Source organism: Haplochromis burtoni, unplaced genomic scaffold, assembly GCF_018398535.1.
Source record: "Haplochromis burtoni strain Fernald_Lab_line unplaced genomic scaffold, NCSU_Asbu1 Contig_59, whole genome shotgun sequence".
Taxonomy (NCBI): Eukaryota; Metazoa; Chordata; class Actinopteri; order Cichliformes; family Cichlidae; genus Haplochromis; species Haplochromis burtoni.
In genome coordinates, this window is record NW_024582420.1 from 1,227,869 (window position 1) to 1,248,416 (window position 20,548).

The 20,548-nt window shown below is 40.3% G+C and overlaps 1 protein-coding gene across 1 annotated transcript in view; it reads left to right on the forward strand.

Annotated features, from left to right (window-relative positions):
• The first annotated feature begins 428 nt into the window (after positions 1–428).
• lgr4 (leucine-rich repeat containing G protein-coupled receptor 4) overlaps positions 429–20,548 on the forward strand; it is a 28,863-nt gene continuing 8,743 nt past the window's right edge. The window contains exons 1-4 of the mRNA XM_005931381.3: positions 429–1,347; positions 12,140–12,211; positions 16,842–16,913; positions 17,748–17,819. Of these exons, the coding sequence (XP_005931443.1) occupies positions 1,157–1,347; positions 12,140–12,211; positions 16,842–16,913; positions 17,748–17,819 (407 nt within the window). The 5' untranslated portion in view covers positions 429–1,156. The remainder of the gene's footprint in view (positions 1,348–12,139; positions 12,212–16,841; positions 16,914–17,747; positions 17,820–20,548) is intronic.

A 20,548-nucleotide genomic window follows, 5' to 3' on the forward strand; every position in this document is an offset into this window, starting at 1 on the left:
AAATTTGAATTTGAAATTATTTTAAAAAACAATCTTTTGGATTGGTGATGATTATTCAGAGATGTTCTAACTGTATAATAATTTATATCTTATCTTAAATATAATGTAAAACTACATATATAAGACTGGGTTGTGTATTTGCATCATGAACTACCTGTGCATGTAACAACCATTAAAGTACATTAATGCATGTTGCGCGCATGTTTACACATGTTTACTGCACGATTACTCTTGAGAAGTTTTCATGCTTATATACAATTGAAAGGCTGAAGAAGCAGCTGGCTATGCACAGCAGCACAATCATGCAAGAAAATTTGCAGCCGTACTGGTCCTCCATGCATGTGTGAGCACTTTTACCTGACTTTTGTGTGTGTGTGTGTGTGTGTGTGTGTGTGTGTGTGTGTGTGTGTGTGTGTAGTGGGGGAGTGTGCAGTGGTTGGCTGCCTGATGCGGTGGTGCAGGTTTCAGTGTTACACAGGCCGGGCCCAGTGCTGCAGGTTGTCCGGTAGGGTGCCTGCCGAGCTACAAGCATGCTGTTGATGTCAGGAGCAGAGGAGAGGAACGTGAGGAATGGCTGAAAACTGACGGTGATCTCCCGCAATGAAACAAACCCGGACGCAAACGTCCGCTATGTTTAGCTGAAGACCTGACTGCCCCCCGGACCAGCCTTTCAGCGACGCACTAACAAGCACTGCTAGTGTTTTTCTTCTTCTTTTCTTTTACAGAGGGGGGGGTTATTTAATGGGACAGCGAAAACGCAAAAAAAAAAACGCAAGGTACGCTACCGCTCCTGTCGCCAGCAGAGCTACTTTTATTTTCACGGACTAATACGACACACGGGTTGAGAAATGTTTCCCACCAAGGTAAACTGGCCGTCTTCGAAGGCAGTGTTTGTGTTTTGAGCTAGCTAAACGCTTTTGTGGGTACATTTTTTTTTTGCTTTTCGTTTTCTGTGGTCGGGGTTGTGAATGTATGAAGTGTTTGAACCGCTGGGGTTTTGTTTTGAAAAGCGTCGGTTAGGCTTCACCTCTTCATGGTTCACAACCTACCAAACCACATGAGAAGAAGACGACGTCCGGAGTAGATTAAACCGCAAACAAAGGCCCCACTTCTTCCCCCCTCTCCCGTCGCTGCCACCTGAACCGAAGAGGAGAAAATGCGTGTGGATCTGTTTTGGGTCTGTTTGTGGTGTTTGCTTCGCCCCGGTGCCACCGGTCAAGGGCAGTCGACGGCCGTTTGTTCGCTCTCATGCAGCTGCGATGAAGATGGGGGTGCAGACTGCTCCGGGAGAGGGCTGACCGCCGTCCCAACCGGGCTCAGTACTTTCACCTACCCTACCTACTACCTGTAAGTGACAACCAAGCATCTATGATGAAACACAAGCTATTTGCACACTTAAAAACTGCCTCATCGTTTACTGTACTGTGTTTACGACGTAAGTGAGTGATGGCCATTGAACATCACCGGGTAAACTTAGTGCAGATGGAGGGAATGTCCTGCCGTGGATTTTAGGATTTCAGACTTACAAAGGCTGACCTGTTATCTTAATGCATCACAACACTCAAAAGCCTGGCGTAGTTCAGAAACAAACTATACACAGCTGAATCTTCAGGACTTATCACTATTATAGCATCAGTATAGCAGCACAGCCTCCATTAATGTTGTAATGACATGTGTAATGATTGCAGCTAATAATTAACTAGATTATCAGTTATTATTTAAAACAGGGAATCAGCTGATAGATGGATCTGTATAAACTGTTTCCAGAACAGGTGAATAAAGTCATTTTTAAGCACAGGTTGAAACTTTTTGCGTGGTTTGCTACTAAAAGTGGTTCCTTATGAGAAAATATCTGCTACTAATCATAGAGTGAAAGCAGTAGACACTGAGAAGTGAAAGATTTATGATGCTACTATGAAGCTTCCCACGATACATTGATTCTGCAATACTTGATCTAATGCAAAACTGTCGTCTATGGTGCATGACAACATAAACGAAAATGGAAAACACCCTGCAAAGAAATGAAATACACATATTTACCTATTTGCGATTGTTATGGTTAAATACTGCCCAGCTTCAGCAAGCCTTTTTAAAGTACATTTGAACTCGGTGATGTCTGACTTTTGCCATGATCAATGAAATGTTCTCCAGGGGGGTAAATTGGAAGGTTTTGTGGTTCGATCCCTGGATCCCACAAAATACTGAATCCAGAGTTACCCCGATGCATCAGTCAGGGGTGAATGTTGGGTTAAAACTGTTTGTATGAATGGGTGAATGAGGCTTGTTGTAAGAAAGCGCTTAGAGTGTTCAAATTGAGTAGAAAAGCGCTACAAAACCACTGTCCATTTAGGGGCCAAATACAGTTAAAGTTTCTCTTGATTTTTGCTTTACCTGAACCATGGGTAACCTCCGTCTTACTCTCTCTGTCTTTTGTCATCTGTGCAGACTGCATGGATAGTCTATGTGGAAATATTATATTTAAACATTGGTTTAGCTCCTGACATGCAAACACACGTATCACAGATATATTTAAAATAAATACTCCAGGTAAAGCCACAACTTATCCAACTCTTTCTCTAAAGATTTTTGTGGGAAAAATGACTGAATCACCGAGTAATGCACCAAGTGCTGTGATCACAAATAGGGCTAGATTTGGGTGAGTAATGCATGGATGGTAGCCAGCAGTGTCTTGTTCCCTCTACTGTAAGATTGAAACAATAAAATAAGGAGTCAAGCCTATTCCTTTATCACATTCTCACAGCAAGTCTGGCTACGTTTAACTGCTGCACTCATTTTTACAACAAGTTGAGCAAATAGAGACCAGGTAGGTTTGGTCTTTTATGGAGCAGTGCAGATACAGTTGATGACTGGCCCACGAAGAAAGAGTTTGTGTCACAACTTCTGGGTTAATCACAAACTAAAGTAACTCTTTAGTCACTGACTCTGCCAGTTCCTGCGTGAAAAACACACTCGAGCTTCACACATACGAACAGCCATTTTGAGTTTGGGCCTTGTTAAATGTGCAAAAGTGCATGCGACTTTCAGAAAAGTGTAGAGGCTTGTTTGTTGAAACCTCTGTGCTGCTGTGCTGCCTTCTAAGAATGGCGGCCAAAGCCCTGCTGCACCTAAATGGACAGTGTACCACTTGAAATTCCCATTGTTGAAGGTGTGAGGTGAACTAAACAGAGGGGAAATGGTTGCATGGCGCATGAGGCTTACAGCTGAACCTCTCGGCATACTTGCTCCTCTAGGTAAAAACAAAATAAAAGGTTTACCACTGTATTATGACATCTGAATTACAATATGGTGCAGTGTTTTCACAGAAAAACACTGCTGCTCTCCATGCTACTCTGTTGGCTAGTTTTATGCCAAAAAGGAAAACACTGTGTTGTTTGCGAGCTTGTGGTGTCTTTGGTTCTCATAGTTTGTCCTACTCATAGCAATCTAAATGCTCTGTGACACATTTTAAACCGCTTAATGTATTCATTTGAGACTTAAAGTATGTGAAAGGTTGCTTGTCCCCCTCTCTTTTTTTTCCCTTCCTGGTCTCTTGAACTTTAGTTGTCCTCTCTTAGTCTCTCCGTCTTTTGTATGTGGAGCAAGGGGGGGTTAGGGATCATGATGGATTAGTGAGACATATTGCAGCTGCAAAGGCTCCTTCTCTCAGGGCTAATGCACCCACAATGGCCCGCTGAAGTGTAAAGGAAATGTCTCATATGAGCATTTTGTCACTACAGTAAGGGCCATTTGTTTATCATGTGTTTAGAATCAGAAACACTCCAAAAGTAGAACCTTTTATATCCAGGCTGGTGGGTTCCAGCATCAGGAAAGAAGGTGTGTGAAGAAACAAACACAAGTGTGCTCGCTCACAGCAGCAGATTCAGTGCCCAAAGGTAAGGAAATGATCTCAATGTTGTGGAATAGTGTATCGTTGTCATGAAGGAAAAAATAAACGTGGTAATGGGAGACAACGCATTTTTACAATAAATCATATGACATTGTTGGCGTGGACTCTTACCTTCAGCCCACAGGGGCTTGAGTTTTGGCTTCTATAATGGAACCAGGCCTGTCACAGAAAAACAGATGGAAGAAGAGGCCCCTCAGCCAGTGACAAGGCAAACACTCTTGTAGTGTACCTGTCACAGAGTGTCCACATAGGTTTCTCTTTTGCTACAGTGTCTGCACAAACGTGTGTATTTTAAGCAAGCATAGAGGCATTATTAGACCTGATATCTCAGTAATGTTAGGTCCTTTCATAGCGTGAGGGTGCCTGAGACTTGGGAGGGGAATGGAGGGGTGGCGTCATGGGTCTTGCACTCTGCTGGTAGAGCTTGCCGACTTCACCACTGGTGCCCTCAATCCATTTTTAACTGAATGATACTTTTGTTCTTGGTCAGCAGAGGTGAAAGGAGCCAGTAAGTAGTTCCTGCTTCCAAACAGGATGAGCTGTGGATGGAAGAATATCAACATCCTCTCTGAGTTCTTAACACTGAGCTTTATTGGTATACCTATTTCCATCCTCCACCTGCAAAGCTTCAAACGTTCAGAGATTTTTCAGAAATTCTCTTCAAACCTCTACAAGAAACTCAGGGTTTCAGATTTTTTACTTAAGTGTCTGGTCTTCTATAATGTCAAAGAGAGATAACTGGAAGAGGTTTTAGGGTAACTCAAAAGGATGTGAGACCACATCCTTGAAAATGAATCTAATCTGTGGCAGGTGATATGCAAATGACAGTCTGGGAAATCAGCTTAGGGGTGGCACTTAGGTAATATGGTGGATGTTAAATGATTGGATTCAGCTGCCTCTCCAGTAGATCTCTTGTCCTGTGGGTGGACTTGAACTACAGCTGTTAGCCTGGTAGCTTACCCACCAACTAGTTGGTGGATTAAGTACTTCAATGCTAAAAATGAGTCATCCACCATGCTTTGTTGGCCATTAATATACCAGAGCCACCAGTTTGTCTCACACATACACATGAAATGCTTATCATCATGTTGTCTATTTGCTGTCGTGCTAAATTATTGTGAAGTGTTCTCTAGAATTAATCTAATTGTATGTTTTGTGTTCAGTATCTTGAACTGTTTAACAACCTTAATTATATGTTATGAGTGAATTATGAGGCTCCACATCACTGATGTAATGGAGTCATTTGTGAAGGGTGATACTTACTTTTCTTGTAAAATAAGTCAACCAGTGAAGTAGAGACCAGTCATTTAAAATTCTCAAAAAGTAATTAATTTACCAGATTAAAGTAAAAAAAACAACAAAAAACCAAACGTTCAGTGGAGCTGTTTCGACTCTCTATTTTTTTTCCCCCATAATAGTTGCTTTTAATTGGGTTCCTTTATTTTAATATTTTTAACATTAAATGACCAAATGTTTAAGAAAACATGAATGATTCATGGCCACATTTAACTGTTAATCTGAGATTCGAACTGCAATTAAATTTTTTTACCTGAAATTGTGGTTCGTTGTTTATTTTTTTTAATCACTCCAACAGCATTTGCAAAACCTGACAATCAGTTACTGCCCTGTGCAATAGTTTACAATATAACAGTTTAACTGCAGCGTTGCTGTGCAACCTGCGCCATAGCTCAGAGTAATACCCTCATAAATGCCATCGCATATCTTTATAACAGGATGGGCTTTTGTGCACATTTTCAGTTCTTCCAGAAATTGGTAGGTCAGTAGTACATTAGTTACATTTAATCTATTGTTCTAAAAGCTGTATTTTATTTTTCCTGTAGCCCATTAAAGACTGTCTGACACTTTATTCGTTCTAACTTTGCTAGGATAGAGCCCGACTCTCCCTTTACCTTTTAATTTCTGTAATTTTACGCATTTACTTCTTACAGCCAAAACTCATTGCACACTTTAGGTTGCGGGCCAAACAAGATAAACATTTATTGAACACACTAAAACAATGTTTTTTTTAAACATAAATATGAATAAAAACAGACAGGAATATTATTCCAGAATAAATAAACTTTAAAAAAATAAACTTTAAATATTTTGCTCTTCATAAAAATATATCCTGTCAAAATTATGCAAGTTAGAAATATGAACATGCTGCCAAAAACCCCAGAAAAAAAATAAATGAAAGCATACACAAGGTTCGAGCCGCGTGTAGACGGAGCTGGGGCATTGCTTCAGGAATGGAACTAATAAACTGGGCGGGCCATTCAGTGTTGTACTTTGCCTTGAGTGTACCATTACATTGCAGCTCCATCTGAATCTGCACAGGTGCAGTTTCCACATAAATGGGTTGCGAAGCAGCTCGAAATTCTCTTTATGTGCTTCAAAGTCACCAAAGCTCCGTACGAACTCAGTGCGCTCAGTTTATCAGCAAAGTGCGCATTTGGGAACACTGTTGCGCTGACTTGGTTCAACATTACTTGTCAATAGGGAAAGTGAGGCAAGTTGTACTGGTGCATTTGTGATAGCTTCACTTGAAATGCCTTCACCGCATCATACATGCCATGTCCATGAACTGACAGATTTCCTTGCTGAGCTCAAAAACTCGATTGAGAACTTTTCCCCAACTCAGCCAACGGACCTCTGTATGATAAGGAATGTCGGCAAATTCTGAATCTATTTCCCACATAAAAGACTGAAATTGACAGTGATGTAAACCTTTAGCTCAGATAAAATTTACGGTTTGCATTACGGTGATCATTACATGCTCCATTTTTAGGACTTTACCACAACCTGGTGTATGATGAAGTGAGTGATATGCTGTTAACTCACCGGTACAGTTCTCCTCCTGCATATTTACTCGCATCCCGCCGACTAGTCCACTTTTTTTCACCGCACAACACCAGTGCTCCATCTGTTGTAAGTTCAACAAGTTTGTCCCAGGGTAGTTTCATGTCGGTTACACTTTGACATACTTTTTAAAAAATGTCTTTTCCTGTCGTTGTCCCGTGAACCAATTCAATGTCCAATATTTCCACTTCATGGATGAAGATGGCCAGCTGCGCAATGCCCATCATGTCTGTACTTTCATCCACAGCAAGAGAGTATGCAATAAAGGTTTTGCTTCTTTCACACAACTGTGTTCTTAAATCAGTGGCCATCTCACAAACCCGATCAGCAATCGTATTTCTCCCCAGGCTGACATTTGCCAAAATCTGCGTTTTGGCTGGACTCAAGACGTCGCACACCGTCATCATGTAGCACTTTAGAGTGGTAAATGGCCGGGCTGATTTGGCTATCTCCTCTGCTACTATAAAACTTGCTTTCACAACAGCTTCACTTTGTGATTTTTGCTCTGGTGAAAAACGTCTGCTGAAATGTCAGATTCTTCTTTAGCTCTTCTACTTTCTGTAGTTTCTGCTTTGCATTTAGGTTTTTCAGCTTATCCTGACGTTTTTTCTCGTAGTGCCGTCTTAAATTAAATTCCTTAATTACAGCCACATTAGCTCCACTAATAAGACACACGGGTTTACCAGCAATGTCTGTAAACATATATTCAGCCTCCCACCGGTGCTGAAAGGCTCTGTTTTCAGAATCAACTTTTCTCTTCACCATTGTGAGGGCTAGCTTTGCAATAACAGAAGTTTGACTTGATTGACGCGGGAATGTTCCTGGGTAGCCTAGCATTCGAAAAGGAGGCTGCAGCGCTGCATTATGGGATCTGTTGTTTGTGTGTTATTAGCACCTCATATTGCCGGGCCATGCATAACAGTAATAATAAATCTATATAAAATGATCTGGCCCGCGGGCCTTGAGTTTGACACATGTGGCTTAGGTAATGCTGACAAATTTCTTTTTACCACAGCAGCATTTCTTTACCACGTATATATTCTGTGAAATAATGTTGAAAATGCTCTTCTCTTCTTACATTAAGATTGAATGTATAGTTCATTGATTAAATGTATAGTAAAACGTATTCACAGTGAGAGAAACTGTAGTTTTACTTCTGCAGCCCACATAAGATCAAAGTGTATAGATTGTGGCCCAGAATTTAATCTGAGTTTGACATCCCTGCGGGAGTGGGTTGAGATCTGGTGACCGTGGAGGGTGTTTGAGTTCTCATTGCCATGTTCAACAAACCAGTTTGAGATGATCTGAGCTTTGTGACACGGCACGTTATCCTTCTGGAAGCAGCCACCAGAATATAGTCGGGGCCTTGACCACGTCTGCATGCAGCTTTCGTCCATCAGATACACAACAATGCACTATTTTTGGTAGAGCATGCTAGCGGGCCGTCGTCATTACTTAGTTTTTTTTTTTTTTTTGGAAAATACCGCACACTTAAAATCAATCCTTTGATTTTTCTGAAAATCGACAGTGCCCCTTATAATCCCGTGTGCCTTATGTATGAATTCTGGTTGTGTTTACTGACCTCAAAACGATTTTATGTACACGGCGCTCGAAAATCTGTCAAATGTTTTAGTACGACTTTGCTAAGCTACGAAGTTGCACCACTTGATGGATTGTCGGAGCATTACGGCTATTCTATGCAGGAGCCTCGCGGAGTGATGCGTACTGTGCTTCAACATAATATTACCATATTGTGCGTGTGTGTGTATAACCTCTTTTTAAGTTTTGTGGATATTATACATTGTTATGCTCACGATATGTCAGCCAATTTTCACTGGAAATGCCTTTTGGTTAAACTGTCAGTGAGGAATTTGATTTTGCACTGTTAAATTTTTATATAACTTTAATGCACATAAAAAACAGCTGCTTGTTTAAGTGTAAATACATTGATGGGGGTTTTTTTTGCAATAATAAAGTTGTGGAGTTGTAAAGTATTTTGTCTAGTGTCAATTATATCGTCAGTTATATCGTTATTGCAAATTTTCAAATGTATATCATGATAAATATTTTTGGTTATATCGCCCTGCTCTAGTTGTAATTTTCAGTTAATTCTTAGTCCAGCTCAGTGGAGTGGAGGGTTTCAGAGGCCTTTAGCCAGGCAACTGCTCACATGCAAGCTGCTCTCTTCTTTCAGCCCCTCACTGAACAAAGTAGACTCAGAGTAAGGTGCGCTTGTGGTTGGAGGGCTGCTGGCTGTTGCTATATTTCTGCTTCTTTACTGGATAGTTTTGTGTTTTTTGAGGCCCACAAATAGTCGTTCATGAAAGCCAGTGGCTGTTGGGTGACTTTAAGAACTTACCAAGAAGTCCTGCAATTTGTTTGTCACACAAACAAAAACAATAACTCAAATTTGTGATTGTTAGAGGCATCACGAGAATGCCGAGTCTATGGGGATCAATCCCAGCTGACAAGCCTTTAGCAGCACAGTTGAAATTTTTCCATACTCATGTGTATTTGAATCAGTTTTTGGGGCAGTTAATGTCTTCTTTATGTAATTGTGTGGCATGAAAGCATTGCTTAGCTTTTGCTGTGAGTAAGTTATGAGGGTATCAGGCACTGAAGCAGAGTATATTTCCACATTTTGAAAAAACAAAGATCTGAATTTAAAAATATTTACCCAGTGAATGACTATTTTAAAAAAGTCAAATATTTCTATTAAGGTTTCTACCATTTTCTGCTTATTGTACATTTCTTTATCTAACTGGTGGAAAGTGTTACACACGGAGAATGCAATAGATCAGCCATCAATCTACAGACTGAGGAAAAAGGTGGCACAGTGTGCTCCAGTAGTCTGTATGTTTTACTTTTTTGCTCTTACAACACAAGATCTGGAAAAATCCGAGACCTAGGAACATATAAAAAGTGCCTCACACAACCCCTTTTTTGTGTTTTGGCCCTGTCATGCAAGCTTGATTTGTGAAGCACTGCAGCGATTGTTTTCTCTTCCGGTGAAGTGTCCCACAGGAACCGATGACCTCTTACTACTTATTTTACAGTAGTTCTTGGCATCTTTGCCTCAGACCCTAATTAAAGCCCTTTCACGGTTCCTGTTTAGGTTTGGTCAGACAGCTAGCTCTCTGGAGAATCAGCGCAAGTGCTTTTTTATTTCCTTCTTCTTATAAGTCCTCTTGTTCTCTCTGAAATTTTGTCACACTGTTTCCCAAGAGAGATGAATCATGTGGTTAAAGGGGCTGAGCAACAGGTACACCCAGTAGTTATCAGGTGTAAGTACTGACATGTAAGCTTGCTGTTAAGACTGTGTTTGTGGTAATTTAGCAATTTTTATACCTGTACTCAGTTTGAACCCACAGGCTGCAGGTTGCAGACCTGTGCTTTGTTTAATTTCTTAATCTGATGATTTTAAAAAGATGCCAAAAATTGCCTGAAATTGGTTCTAGGTCACAAATAGCTATGTTGTTGTAGTTTTTTTTTATAATTACTTTTGAATGTAAGAAGTTTCAGAGATGTTTTAAATATTTTAAACAATGTCTGTGTGGGTGCCAACCCTTTCAGCACAGTTTTATATGTAGTATTTTTGTGACATGGCAAGCGCTTGCTTGCCTTGACCCAATTTATCTGGCAGATTTAGATTGCATTTTTTTAAGATCCTATGTTTTGACTTTAAGAATATATATCCCTGCTTCACCTTAGCTCTCCATATTTTCCTCTTCTCTTAGCACATCTCATACCTTTCTCAGATTATCTCTTTCCTTGCTGCTAAAATGAAGCCAAACGGCACACGGGATAGAAATTTGCAGATACCTGTTTGTAGAAGCGTTTAGGCTTGTCACCATTTATCACAGCTGCAGTTTTAGTGTCCTCTTCAATCTGTCTTAGCAGGGACAGGCCAGGACCTTGATGAGTAAAGCAGCCAGACACAGTGGGAGGGAAGGAAGTGTGATAGAGTCATTCAAGCCTCCTGTACTCCCCAGAACGGCATGTGGTTTAGGCCACTCAACAGTCTGCGTGGATGATTTAGTCAAAAGGTTAAAAAATGTGGTTAAGGATGTATCCATCTGACCATTGCAGCCGTGGTTGGGAAACACCACTTGAGATGTTGTCAGTGTAGGAACAAAACCATAAGGACTGTTGATACAAGTGTGTTTGTGTCTATTTAGTCTATATGGTAACTGGATAACCAGGTAAATGGAGATGGGACATGCTGTAGGTTGCAGGGATGATGAGGGTTCTGTCAGGGCCTGCCTTTTAAGGCTTTTGTGTGTGTTTGTGTGTCTGCCTGGCTGTGTATGTGTGTGTGTGTGTATCTGGGTCTGCAGAGGAAGAGCAATATGATCCTTGTAAGATTCAGGGGCCCACACACAAGGTCCAAGAGAGATCTGGCAGTGAAATTCAAGATGGCCACTCAGGGAGTGAAAGGAGTGAGAGGGGAGAGAGAGCAGGGTGTAGGGGGTTGCTTCATTCACGAATACTGGATGTTTTATCCGTCTCTGTTGTGGATTGATGTCTCTTTACATATTAGGAGTAGGCACCCAGACGTGATATCCGCAGTAAACCCCAAGACGCCCTTTTCCGCTCTTTTATTCTTGGAGACGCTTACTTTTCATCACCAGCTGAAAACTTTGTACCGCCAGTTCTAAACACAATAGAGTCTTACTTTTAAAGATATTATTATTATTATTAATATGTAAACACAGGCTTACACACACGCACGCACACACACACACACACACACACACACACACACACACACACACACACACACACACACTTTAGGTTTGATGGGGAAGCAAATCAAGTCCTCTGTGCATATTTTTCATGCTGCTACATGCCTATCTTTACTTGTTGATTTGAAAAATGAAGATCCCTGCGGCTAAAGAGAAGGGCTTTTTCAAGGGTTTTTTTGGTGGAAGTTGAAGAGTCATGCAGGCACAGTCAAAGATAGAAAGCTGCCATTGGGGACGAATGATCTAACGACCCTATTGTTTGTGTAAATAGGCTGCAATGGCAATCAAAATCTTCCATCACGGTAATATCTCTTGTCTGCATGTTTAGTTTATGTGATAAAATCAGGCTTCATAGACAGATGATTTCACGTGGAAGTTATTTTGCAACTAAGAAAAACTTTATTTTGAGTATTTTACTATTTAAATCTAGGGTTAAATGAATACTTTACAGCTGTTGAAAATGAGGGGATAACTATTATAATTAACATAAAAGTGAACACTTGGAAAATGAGTGCAAAATCAAGCCAAGAAAGCAACTTAAAAAAAAAACAAGAGTCTCGAATGAATGAAAAGTGATCTTTGCAAATGTATCGGTGAACTCAAACAAATTTTTTTCCTGTTTCCACAGTGACCTGAGCATGAACAACATCACTGAGCTTCCAGCATACGTATTCAAAACCTTCCCCTATCTCGAAGAACTGTGAGTACATGCCCCCTCTAAATGTTGTATTTATTCTGTGCAGTGTTGACATGAGGGCTGGTCTTTATGATACGCACCTGGGTATTTTAGCTTGCACTGTAAAGTGCACAGAGCGTGCCCTTCCTCTTAGCTGAGGGAGATAAGCGTAGCATTAACTGAGGTTACGAATCACTCACCATTCACGAATTGAGCAAGGGCAATAATAAAAGGTGCAGTAATGCTCAATTAAAAAGGTGAGGTAAGACAACATGCATTGAGGCAACGATCATGTGACATCCTGTGTGGATTTTTGCTTTTAAGGGATTATCAGGGTGGCAACAGCACATCTGTGCTCTGGGGCTTTGTTGGAGTGGAGTTCCATCTAATCTTCGTGGGTGTTATTTCTTTGCTCTTTAAATACTTTGCTGTCTGGCTCGGCACTGCTGAGTGCCAGAGATAAAAATCTGTCTACCTGGTATCAGGTAACACGCAGCCCCGAGAAAAATGACCAGCGAGTGAACGTACTCGGGCAGTTCCAGCTCCACTTGACTCGATGCGGTTGTGTACTTTTTTTGTTGTTGTTTTTTCAAGCCCCTTGTGCATCTTTCAGTCGGCAGAATCTTCATCGAGTGTACCACTCAAACCTGCTTTGTGGAAGGGGCAATTTACTTTTCATCGCATTGTGTGTAGGAATGCAAGGCAGGAAGGAAGAGGGCAAAACAATGGTTTCTATGGAAACAAGGCCAAAAAAACCCACCCAGTCTTGCTGCCACTTCTGTCTCGTCTTAGATCATCAAAACTGTCTGACTGCCGATGAGCTGTCTGTTTCCTGAGAAGGCATTTCCAGGGGTCTATTGATAAAAACCCTTAGCTCATTTTTTGTGTTTTTAGACCCCCCCCCCCTTGTTTATTTTTTGTTTTTGTTTTTTTACATTTCTTTCTCAGAGCAAATCAGCAGTATCAGTCTTCAGTATTCAGTGAATTCTGGTGGACAACTGTTTCGCTTTAGGGCTTCAGCAGTGTCAGTCAACCAATGCATGGGCCCTGAGGGTAAAAAACAGGGGGAGAAAGAGATCAGGAGGAGAAGGGGGGAAAAAAAGAAAAAAGTGCAGGCCGTCCCTTTACAGAACAGGAGCACAGAAAAGGGAGGAATATTCCGTCCTTCTTAGTCACGCAATCTCCTTCACTCTTTTTCTTTCTTGCCAAAGGCACAACAAAGCTCAACAGACGTGATGACAGAGGTATTTTCTGTCTCCCTCACTGTTTGTTTATATTCTTTAAAGTAACCTGTGACTGATTGGCTCTCTGTGTATCAAGAGGGAATTGCACTCAACTGAGTCAGTCAGCATTGATATGTTTAGTTTCGTGACACAAAGATTTAGAACATTAATGTGTTTATTATTTTTAGTCATCCTTGTTAAATATTTTTGGTTGCAGCCGCATGGTCCACATCTTTTTTCTCTTTTGTGCATTGAAATGGTTACATAAAAGTTTCTTTATTTCTGATAATTATAAGTTGCAGAATCTGGCATATTATTTTAGTAAATGTAAGCTTATGTATTTGTTTTTTGGTTTTTTAGTTTCTTTTTAAGTAAAGTTAATATATTACAGTGTAATGAAAATTGTTGAGTTATAAAGTATATAAAGAAGAAATGGTGGTTCTGTGATGGGATTTACTCCGTATTCCTGCTTTTATAACATGGTTTCATTTCTGAGAAGTTGAAGTTCCAGCCACTATTGCTGGGCAGAAGACGATACGGCTCAGATCACGTTCAAATTGTTATTGTTCACTATCAGATGATAAACCAGAGGAGTTCAAATCCAAACCATAGGACTGCGTCTGCTGTGTGTAGATAGGAAATGACGTCAGGCCTGTATAATCACAGGTAACTGTACTAATAGTTGTACAAACAGGTGTGCATTACACATGTGTGGGAGGGGGTCCTTGTTTTGATTTACCCACAGTAGTTTACCAGATAGAAAGTAATCGTGTTGTTTTTATTTACTGCTACAAAACTGTGCATTTTCTAGTGAATTTGCTGTTGACAGAGGCAGACCTGTGGGAGTGGTATTGCACAAGGAAAGGATTTAGCCTTTCCTCAGTGAAATCCATCAAAGCCCTGAGGGGACATGTGCTGAATTTGCTGAAAGATGCAAGAGGCGGGGAACCTTTTTAATGTTGAGAAACCTGAACGATTTGTCAAACTGTGTTTGCGCGTCGTAATTAGCGGCTTGTGACAGTCACCACAAGCTCTGGGTTGTGTGATCGAATTTGCCACATTGGTCACTATCTGTTGGAAATGAACAAGAGTGACTCAACAGTTACTGACAAGATTGACGTCATGTTTGATTTATAGGCGTCTTTATGCGTGTGCCAACTTGCTGCAGTCACGACTATACCTGCAGACTGGTCTTTAATAATTAGAAGTCCAAATTCTGTTGCAAGACATCATTGTGACAACCTTTAAGTCGGAAGTGAAACAAATGTTTAGATTTATTGGTTGATTTGTTGGTGTTGTGAATTACGGGCTTCTGCTTTGGAGGTTATATTTGGGTTTGTCTCAAAGTGTTAGGTAGCAGCCTCTAATAGCTGGCAAACATTCACAGTTAATACTAAATGTTAAGGTCATGTTAACATGCGTATCATACAAGTCCAAAATCAGAAAGAAACAAATATTGAAAACATGTTTTTCATGCTTTTTGATTTTGTGATAAAGTCAACAGTGGACCCAATTTGACTATTGAAGCAGGAATATTTAATCTGTCTGATTTGTCTGACCAGGAACTTCACTGCTTCATGTATTGCACTTGATAAGCTTGCAGCAAAGTGGCTGTGCCTGATTTACTGTGATGCATAAAATGGCTTGATGGTATTCTGCAATTAAATTGTAATATTTTTAAGTCTTTTTCATGTGAACAGATATAAACTCTAACAGAAAGCAGATTTAATAAGTTTAATATTGTAGATATAGTTTGCTAATCTACAGCACAAGGCCCATTATGTACAAATCTTGCAAGGTTACCTGATGTTTCTTTGTCCGTTGCATCCAGTTTGTACCACTAGAAATCACCACTAAATTACTTAGATAATGACAAAATATCTTTTTCTCAGGAAGGTTCTGTATTAATCATCTGTGGTACAATATGCGTACATGTAACTATAAGAAAACTGCTTAGTGTTTAAAGAACATGTATAACAAAAAAGTATAACACCACAGTAAATGTATGACAGGTTTGTTACTCAGCTCAAACTTCACCATGAGCTCGGCTCATGTGAAGCGCTTCTTAGAAATCCTGTTCTGACCACTTGCAGGCGCACATTTGCAACGCACCGTTGATTTCCCCCAGTAACAAAATGTAAACCCTTGAACTTGAATTTCATTTTGGAAAGTGTGCGATGACGTTATGGCACACGCCATGGTTTAGAAAGTTTCCGCCAAAGGTTTTCCCTCAGATGCCTCAGGGCTTTACAAGCCTGGGGGTAGTGCACAATCCCTGTCAATGATCAAATGAGAAGCACCCAGTCTGATATTTGCTCTCTGGATCCCAGCCCTGCTTGTATCACAACTGATGGTCTTCTGCATGAAGGTTGGGTCAGTTTGACACAGAAGTTAATGTTTTCTCTCTGCATGAGTTTAAGGGCCATGCTAAAGCTGTGACAAATGAGGATGTGCAGGTGGTCAGCACGAGACTCCTGCAGACTGTTCCAACATCTGCAGCAGTGCCGACAGAGACGCAAGACTTCACAAGGAAACGATCTTGAAGGGGGAGAGCGGACACATTTGAATCTATTGTGTTTTTTGCTTCTTATGTGTAGAGTTTACTAACTTTCTGACCTGACCTCTTCCTTAATCCAACCAATTAAATTTGTGCACTAAAGTGCACTAACTCTCAAATAAATTTGAACACGTGACATGCAAAGAAAGACAAATTTTAAGTCGGATAAACTGTCTTCTAATACACTCAGCCTTGATTCTCAGGCTCACACCCAGCAGCTCTTGTTGCAGGGAATTTAGCCTGGCCTGACTCGCATTGCAGAGTGATAAATCTGTTGCTAATCTCTCAGACTAGATAGGATACTTGGTCTCTGTATCCCAGTCAGTCTGTCCCTTGCTTATTTACACCCATATTTCCTATATATTTCCTGTTTCCAACAGGAAAGGGAGTTGTCCCCTTAGCCTCAAATTATTCATAAATGCTCTGAAGGAGCTGTGTGATGATAAATGTAACAAGGCAGCACTGTTCAAAGGGAATAACTCTGCTTGTGTCAGCCTCAGAGAGGTGAATTATTTTTCACTCTCTCTAAAAAGAGCACTTCATAGTCATGCTTTGGAGGCTCAGAAAGGGATTTAAGCAGGGGATATCCAGGAACAGCTCTAATCTCTCATGGGTGACAGATGAAGTGACAACAGGCCAGGGGCACAGACGCATGTCTTTGACACTCCAGGCCCCGTGTTCACCCTGAGAGCTGGAACATGATATGCAGAGACGCTGGATATGAAGAAGTCCTCAACTGAATGCATAGCTTCAGAAATAAAACAGAGTCTGCAGTTTTCTTACACTCTGTTCTGTTTTTGCTTAAATGCCTCTTGCAGCTTTTGATCATTTGAAAAATGTCTTAAATACAAGTTTGACTCTCTCTCTCACCCAGTCGACTTCCAGGAAATGACCTGTCGTTCATCCACCCCGAAGCCTTTTCTGGACTGCATCAGCTCAAAGTCCTGTAAGCATTTGCCTTCTCTGCCAATCTCAACACTCACATACCCCCGCAAACACACACAGACGCACTTACGGCTGTGACAGTGTTTTCTACACACTGGGGGAGAGAGTAAATATTGCAGTTTGCGGGAACATTGTGGCAGTGTCAGTTACTGACAGGCTGGGCATATACTTGGTGTAAACTAAATGTAGTTTTCCACCCCTTCCCCAACTATGACTGTGTATATGGGAATCCCCAACAGAGAACTGCGTACATGCTCTGCTTTAAAAGCTAGAACTCCAAAATTTACATCAGGCAGCACACCCTAGTGTGCTTGCACACAGGGAGTGACAAACAAAGCACAGTCCTGTAGATTGTGCACTTAGCCAAAAGTTCAAAGTCCTGCTGATATACAGGGGAAGTTTTGAATAGAAACTGCAAACAGAAACACATGGAAACATTATATGTGCATGTCAGATCCAGTGATTTATTCATGTTACTTATAAGTACACAAATGAAAATAATTGGCTGTATATTGGCAGACTAAGTTAATGTTCACTTCAGGTCAGGGTTTCTTCATATTTGTTTGCAAACTTTAGACTTTAGAGTTATTGTTAGACAGGAATGTGATGTTGTTTTAAGTTTATTAAACACACAAAAGTTGTGGGAGATTTTGTAGACTTTAGGTTGTCTGTATTTGCTCGGGGAAACTCCGTTTTCTAAAGTGAGTAATAATAGCCAAAGTGAAGCCACGTGATAGTGTACGGACGGGAACCTCAGGAAATGAATTTATTTATTTTGTAACAAGAGTTGAAATAATTGAAATATTCAGATATATTTTTTCCAATTTGTCCTCAGGATGCTCCAGAATAATCAGCTGAAGACAGTGCCAAACTCGGCACTGAAGAACCTTCACTCTCTCCAGTCTCTGTAAGTCATTTGCATGAACACACGTACACACACACATGCAGCATGTTTAAGCACGTGCCGGGTATTGTCTAGATAAAAATCCTTCAAGGATTCAAGTGGACCTTCCTCTCCTGCATCAACCTTGGAGGAAGGGATGCAGAGGCCTGCTCCAGAGATTGTAATAGTTCTTTGTTATTGTATTACAGTGCTGTTTAGATATATTGTTTGATTAGTTATAAAAGGTTGTAAACTTCCAAACATGGTCTCACAGGGGAAATAAAGTTTAGCCTCAATTCTGGACTGAAAACTGTCTGTTTTGGATTGCTTATGGAAAATGTGAATGGTCAAAAAGTGGAGATGCTGTTGTAAGTCCTGCTATTATTACTATAAACATACAGTGTTTCTATTAGAGAGGCTCAATCAATAACTAAAAAGCCTGTTTCTTCTAGAATTTACAGATACTGATGTGTTTTAAGTGTGTACTTAGGAATATGTACTGTAGTAACAAAGCACTCTTAGTGTATTAAGCAACTTACGGTGTGGAAATGGAATTTAACGTCAAACTAACAAGCCCATCCAAGATGGGTACTCACAAAGATGATAATGAAGCAACAGTAGCACTGCAGGACAGTTTATCTACTATGATATGTAACGATAACATTTGCTGCTGAAAATTTGCATAACAAATGTATGCAAATGGGTCTGTACTGTGCAGCTGAGCTTTTAGTTTCATGTTGTGAAAAACAGGGAAAAAAAATCGGCTGCGCTGATTTTTACTGGGATTATTTTTGGGGGGAGGGCTGTGTTGTAGCTTCTTGCTGTGTTGATTAGTTGGCCCACAATTTTGGTGGTAAACATCTATGAGAGGGATCGCTTTTAAATTTACCACAAAGATTCCCAAATGTCAGATGATAAATCCCAGTTACTTTCGCAGTACCGCTATGTGATTCACAGTACTACCGTGCGGTTAAACTGACTCCCAAAAGTTGTCTTCAGCAACTAATGAATAACTGAGTATCTTGGTTTTCAGCTTGTGCAGTATTTAGGATGTATTGTGTGTTCAGTACTAACTAGTAAACATTTATTTACTAAGCTGCAAAATTAAGACAGTGACAGTTGTAAGCACTTTACCTCCTGAGCTTCATCGTGTTAGTGTTGACGTTGCAGATGTGTTGCCGTTAGGATTTAGCTGAATGCACAACCAGCATTATGTGTGACCATTAATAAACAAAAACATCAGTTATGTCCAAGTCTTTAAAAACGCGTGCTGAGTTTTTCTAATAACTGTTCTAGATGTAAGCATTTGTGCTGTAAACTGTATAGCCTTGTTGTCTCATGCCTGAGTGTGTGGTGGAGTTGCATTTATGTTGCGCACCAGGTGGACCAAGTTCTTGTAGATAGTGGCTCCTGTTTAATGTGTGACTGTACACAGCAATTTTACAGTAACTAAAATGTTGAGAGTGATTGTTGAAATGATTTATTTGCCTAATCTGTTTCGAGGCATTTGAACATTCTTTCAGTCATATCACATTCTTATCACTCCGCTGCTGTATTTGTAGGTGAGTCTTATTCAGCCAATCCGTTTCTAACGTTTCTGTTTGTTTCTGGAGTTTTTACGTTTGCTTGTAAGCATCGGCCTTTTCACAATTATCTTTTCCATTAACCCTCATATGTAGTGTCGTTTCACCAACTTCAAAATACCAGTTTCTTCGAGACACCACCTCTCTCCAGCACCGTGCCTTTGAGTTTGACAGAGACTAAAGTAGGAATGCATCCAGCTGGAGAAATGTGCTGAAAATTCTGCCTTCAGCTATAATCACTCCTCTGTATCCCTCCATATGTCCTCCCTTTTCTTTTTTCCGGCTTTCTTCTTCCTTTTTTAACAGATGTCTTTTCTCTGTTGGGGTTTTAGGGTCTGTAGCTGAAGTATTATGCACTGGCAGAGTAAGGACTTGGTTTGTATAAAGCCTGGAGAGAGCTAAATGTCAATCATGTCTGTTTTTCTTACAGGCCAGACACTTGAGGAATTTTGAGGGAGGGTGAGACACTCAGTTAGGGAGGATAGCAGGAGAACGTAACGTGGTTATGGTGAAAAGAGCACTTGTGCATTCATAATACTGTTTAAATCCTTTTTTTTACCTTCTTGTTTATTTTTTTTTAATCCCAAAACTGTCAGTGATCAGAATTTTAGGATCTTGTTGGACCATTCATTGTACACGCAGATATTGCTTTTTTAAAATGTAAATTCTGTGAATTGTCTACAAAGAATTTGAGTTTGCTATATATGGCTACTAAATAAACATTCATGTCTTAGCTACGAGTTTGTGGGGACGTGGAGAATTTCAGGTGTTTCACTGTTTCTCAGAAGTGAGGGTTAAAAGTAGGCTGTGAGTTAAACCACTGTGGCAAAAGGGCCTGTCTTATGTTCTATAGAACATGCCAAAGAAACATGATGATATAGGTAATTTGCTTTTGACACCACCTAATATACAACATGGATAGTTTAAGAAAACGAGAGAAAGTAAAGAGAAAGATTTCCATTATTGTCAGTAAAGTTATGAATGTGTTACGCCCCACTTGTTATGTAATTTAAAATAAAACCCCTTTTCTATGAAATTCTGGTATTAGTCTCCATATTTATGTTGCAGCTTTTAAGCCGGGTTGTAACAGAATGTTTACGTGTTTAATACAATTTCTATCCAATTAAATAAAGTAGTAAGTATTAGTAAAAGTACTGGTTCTTATATAGT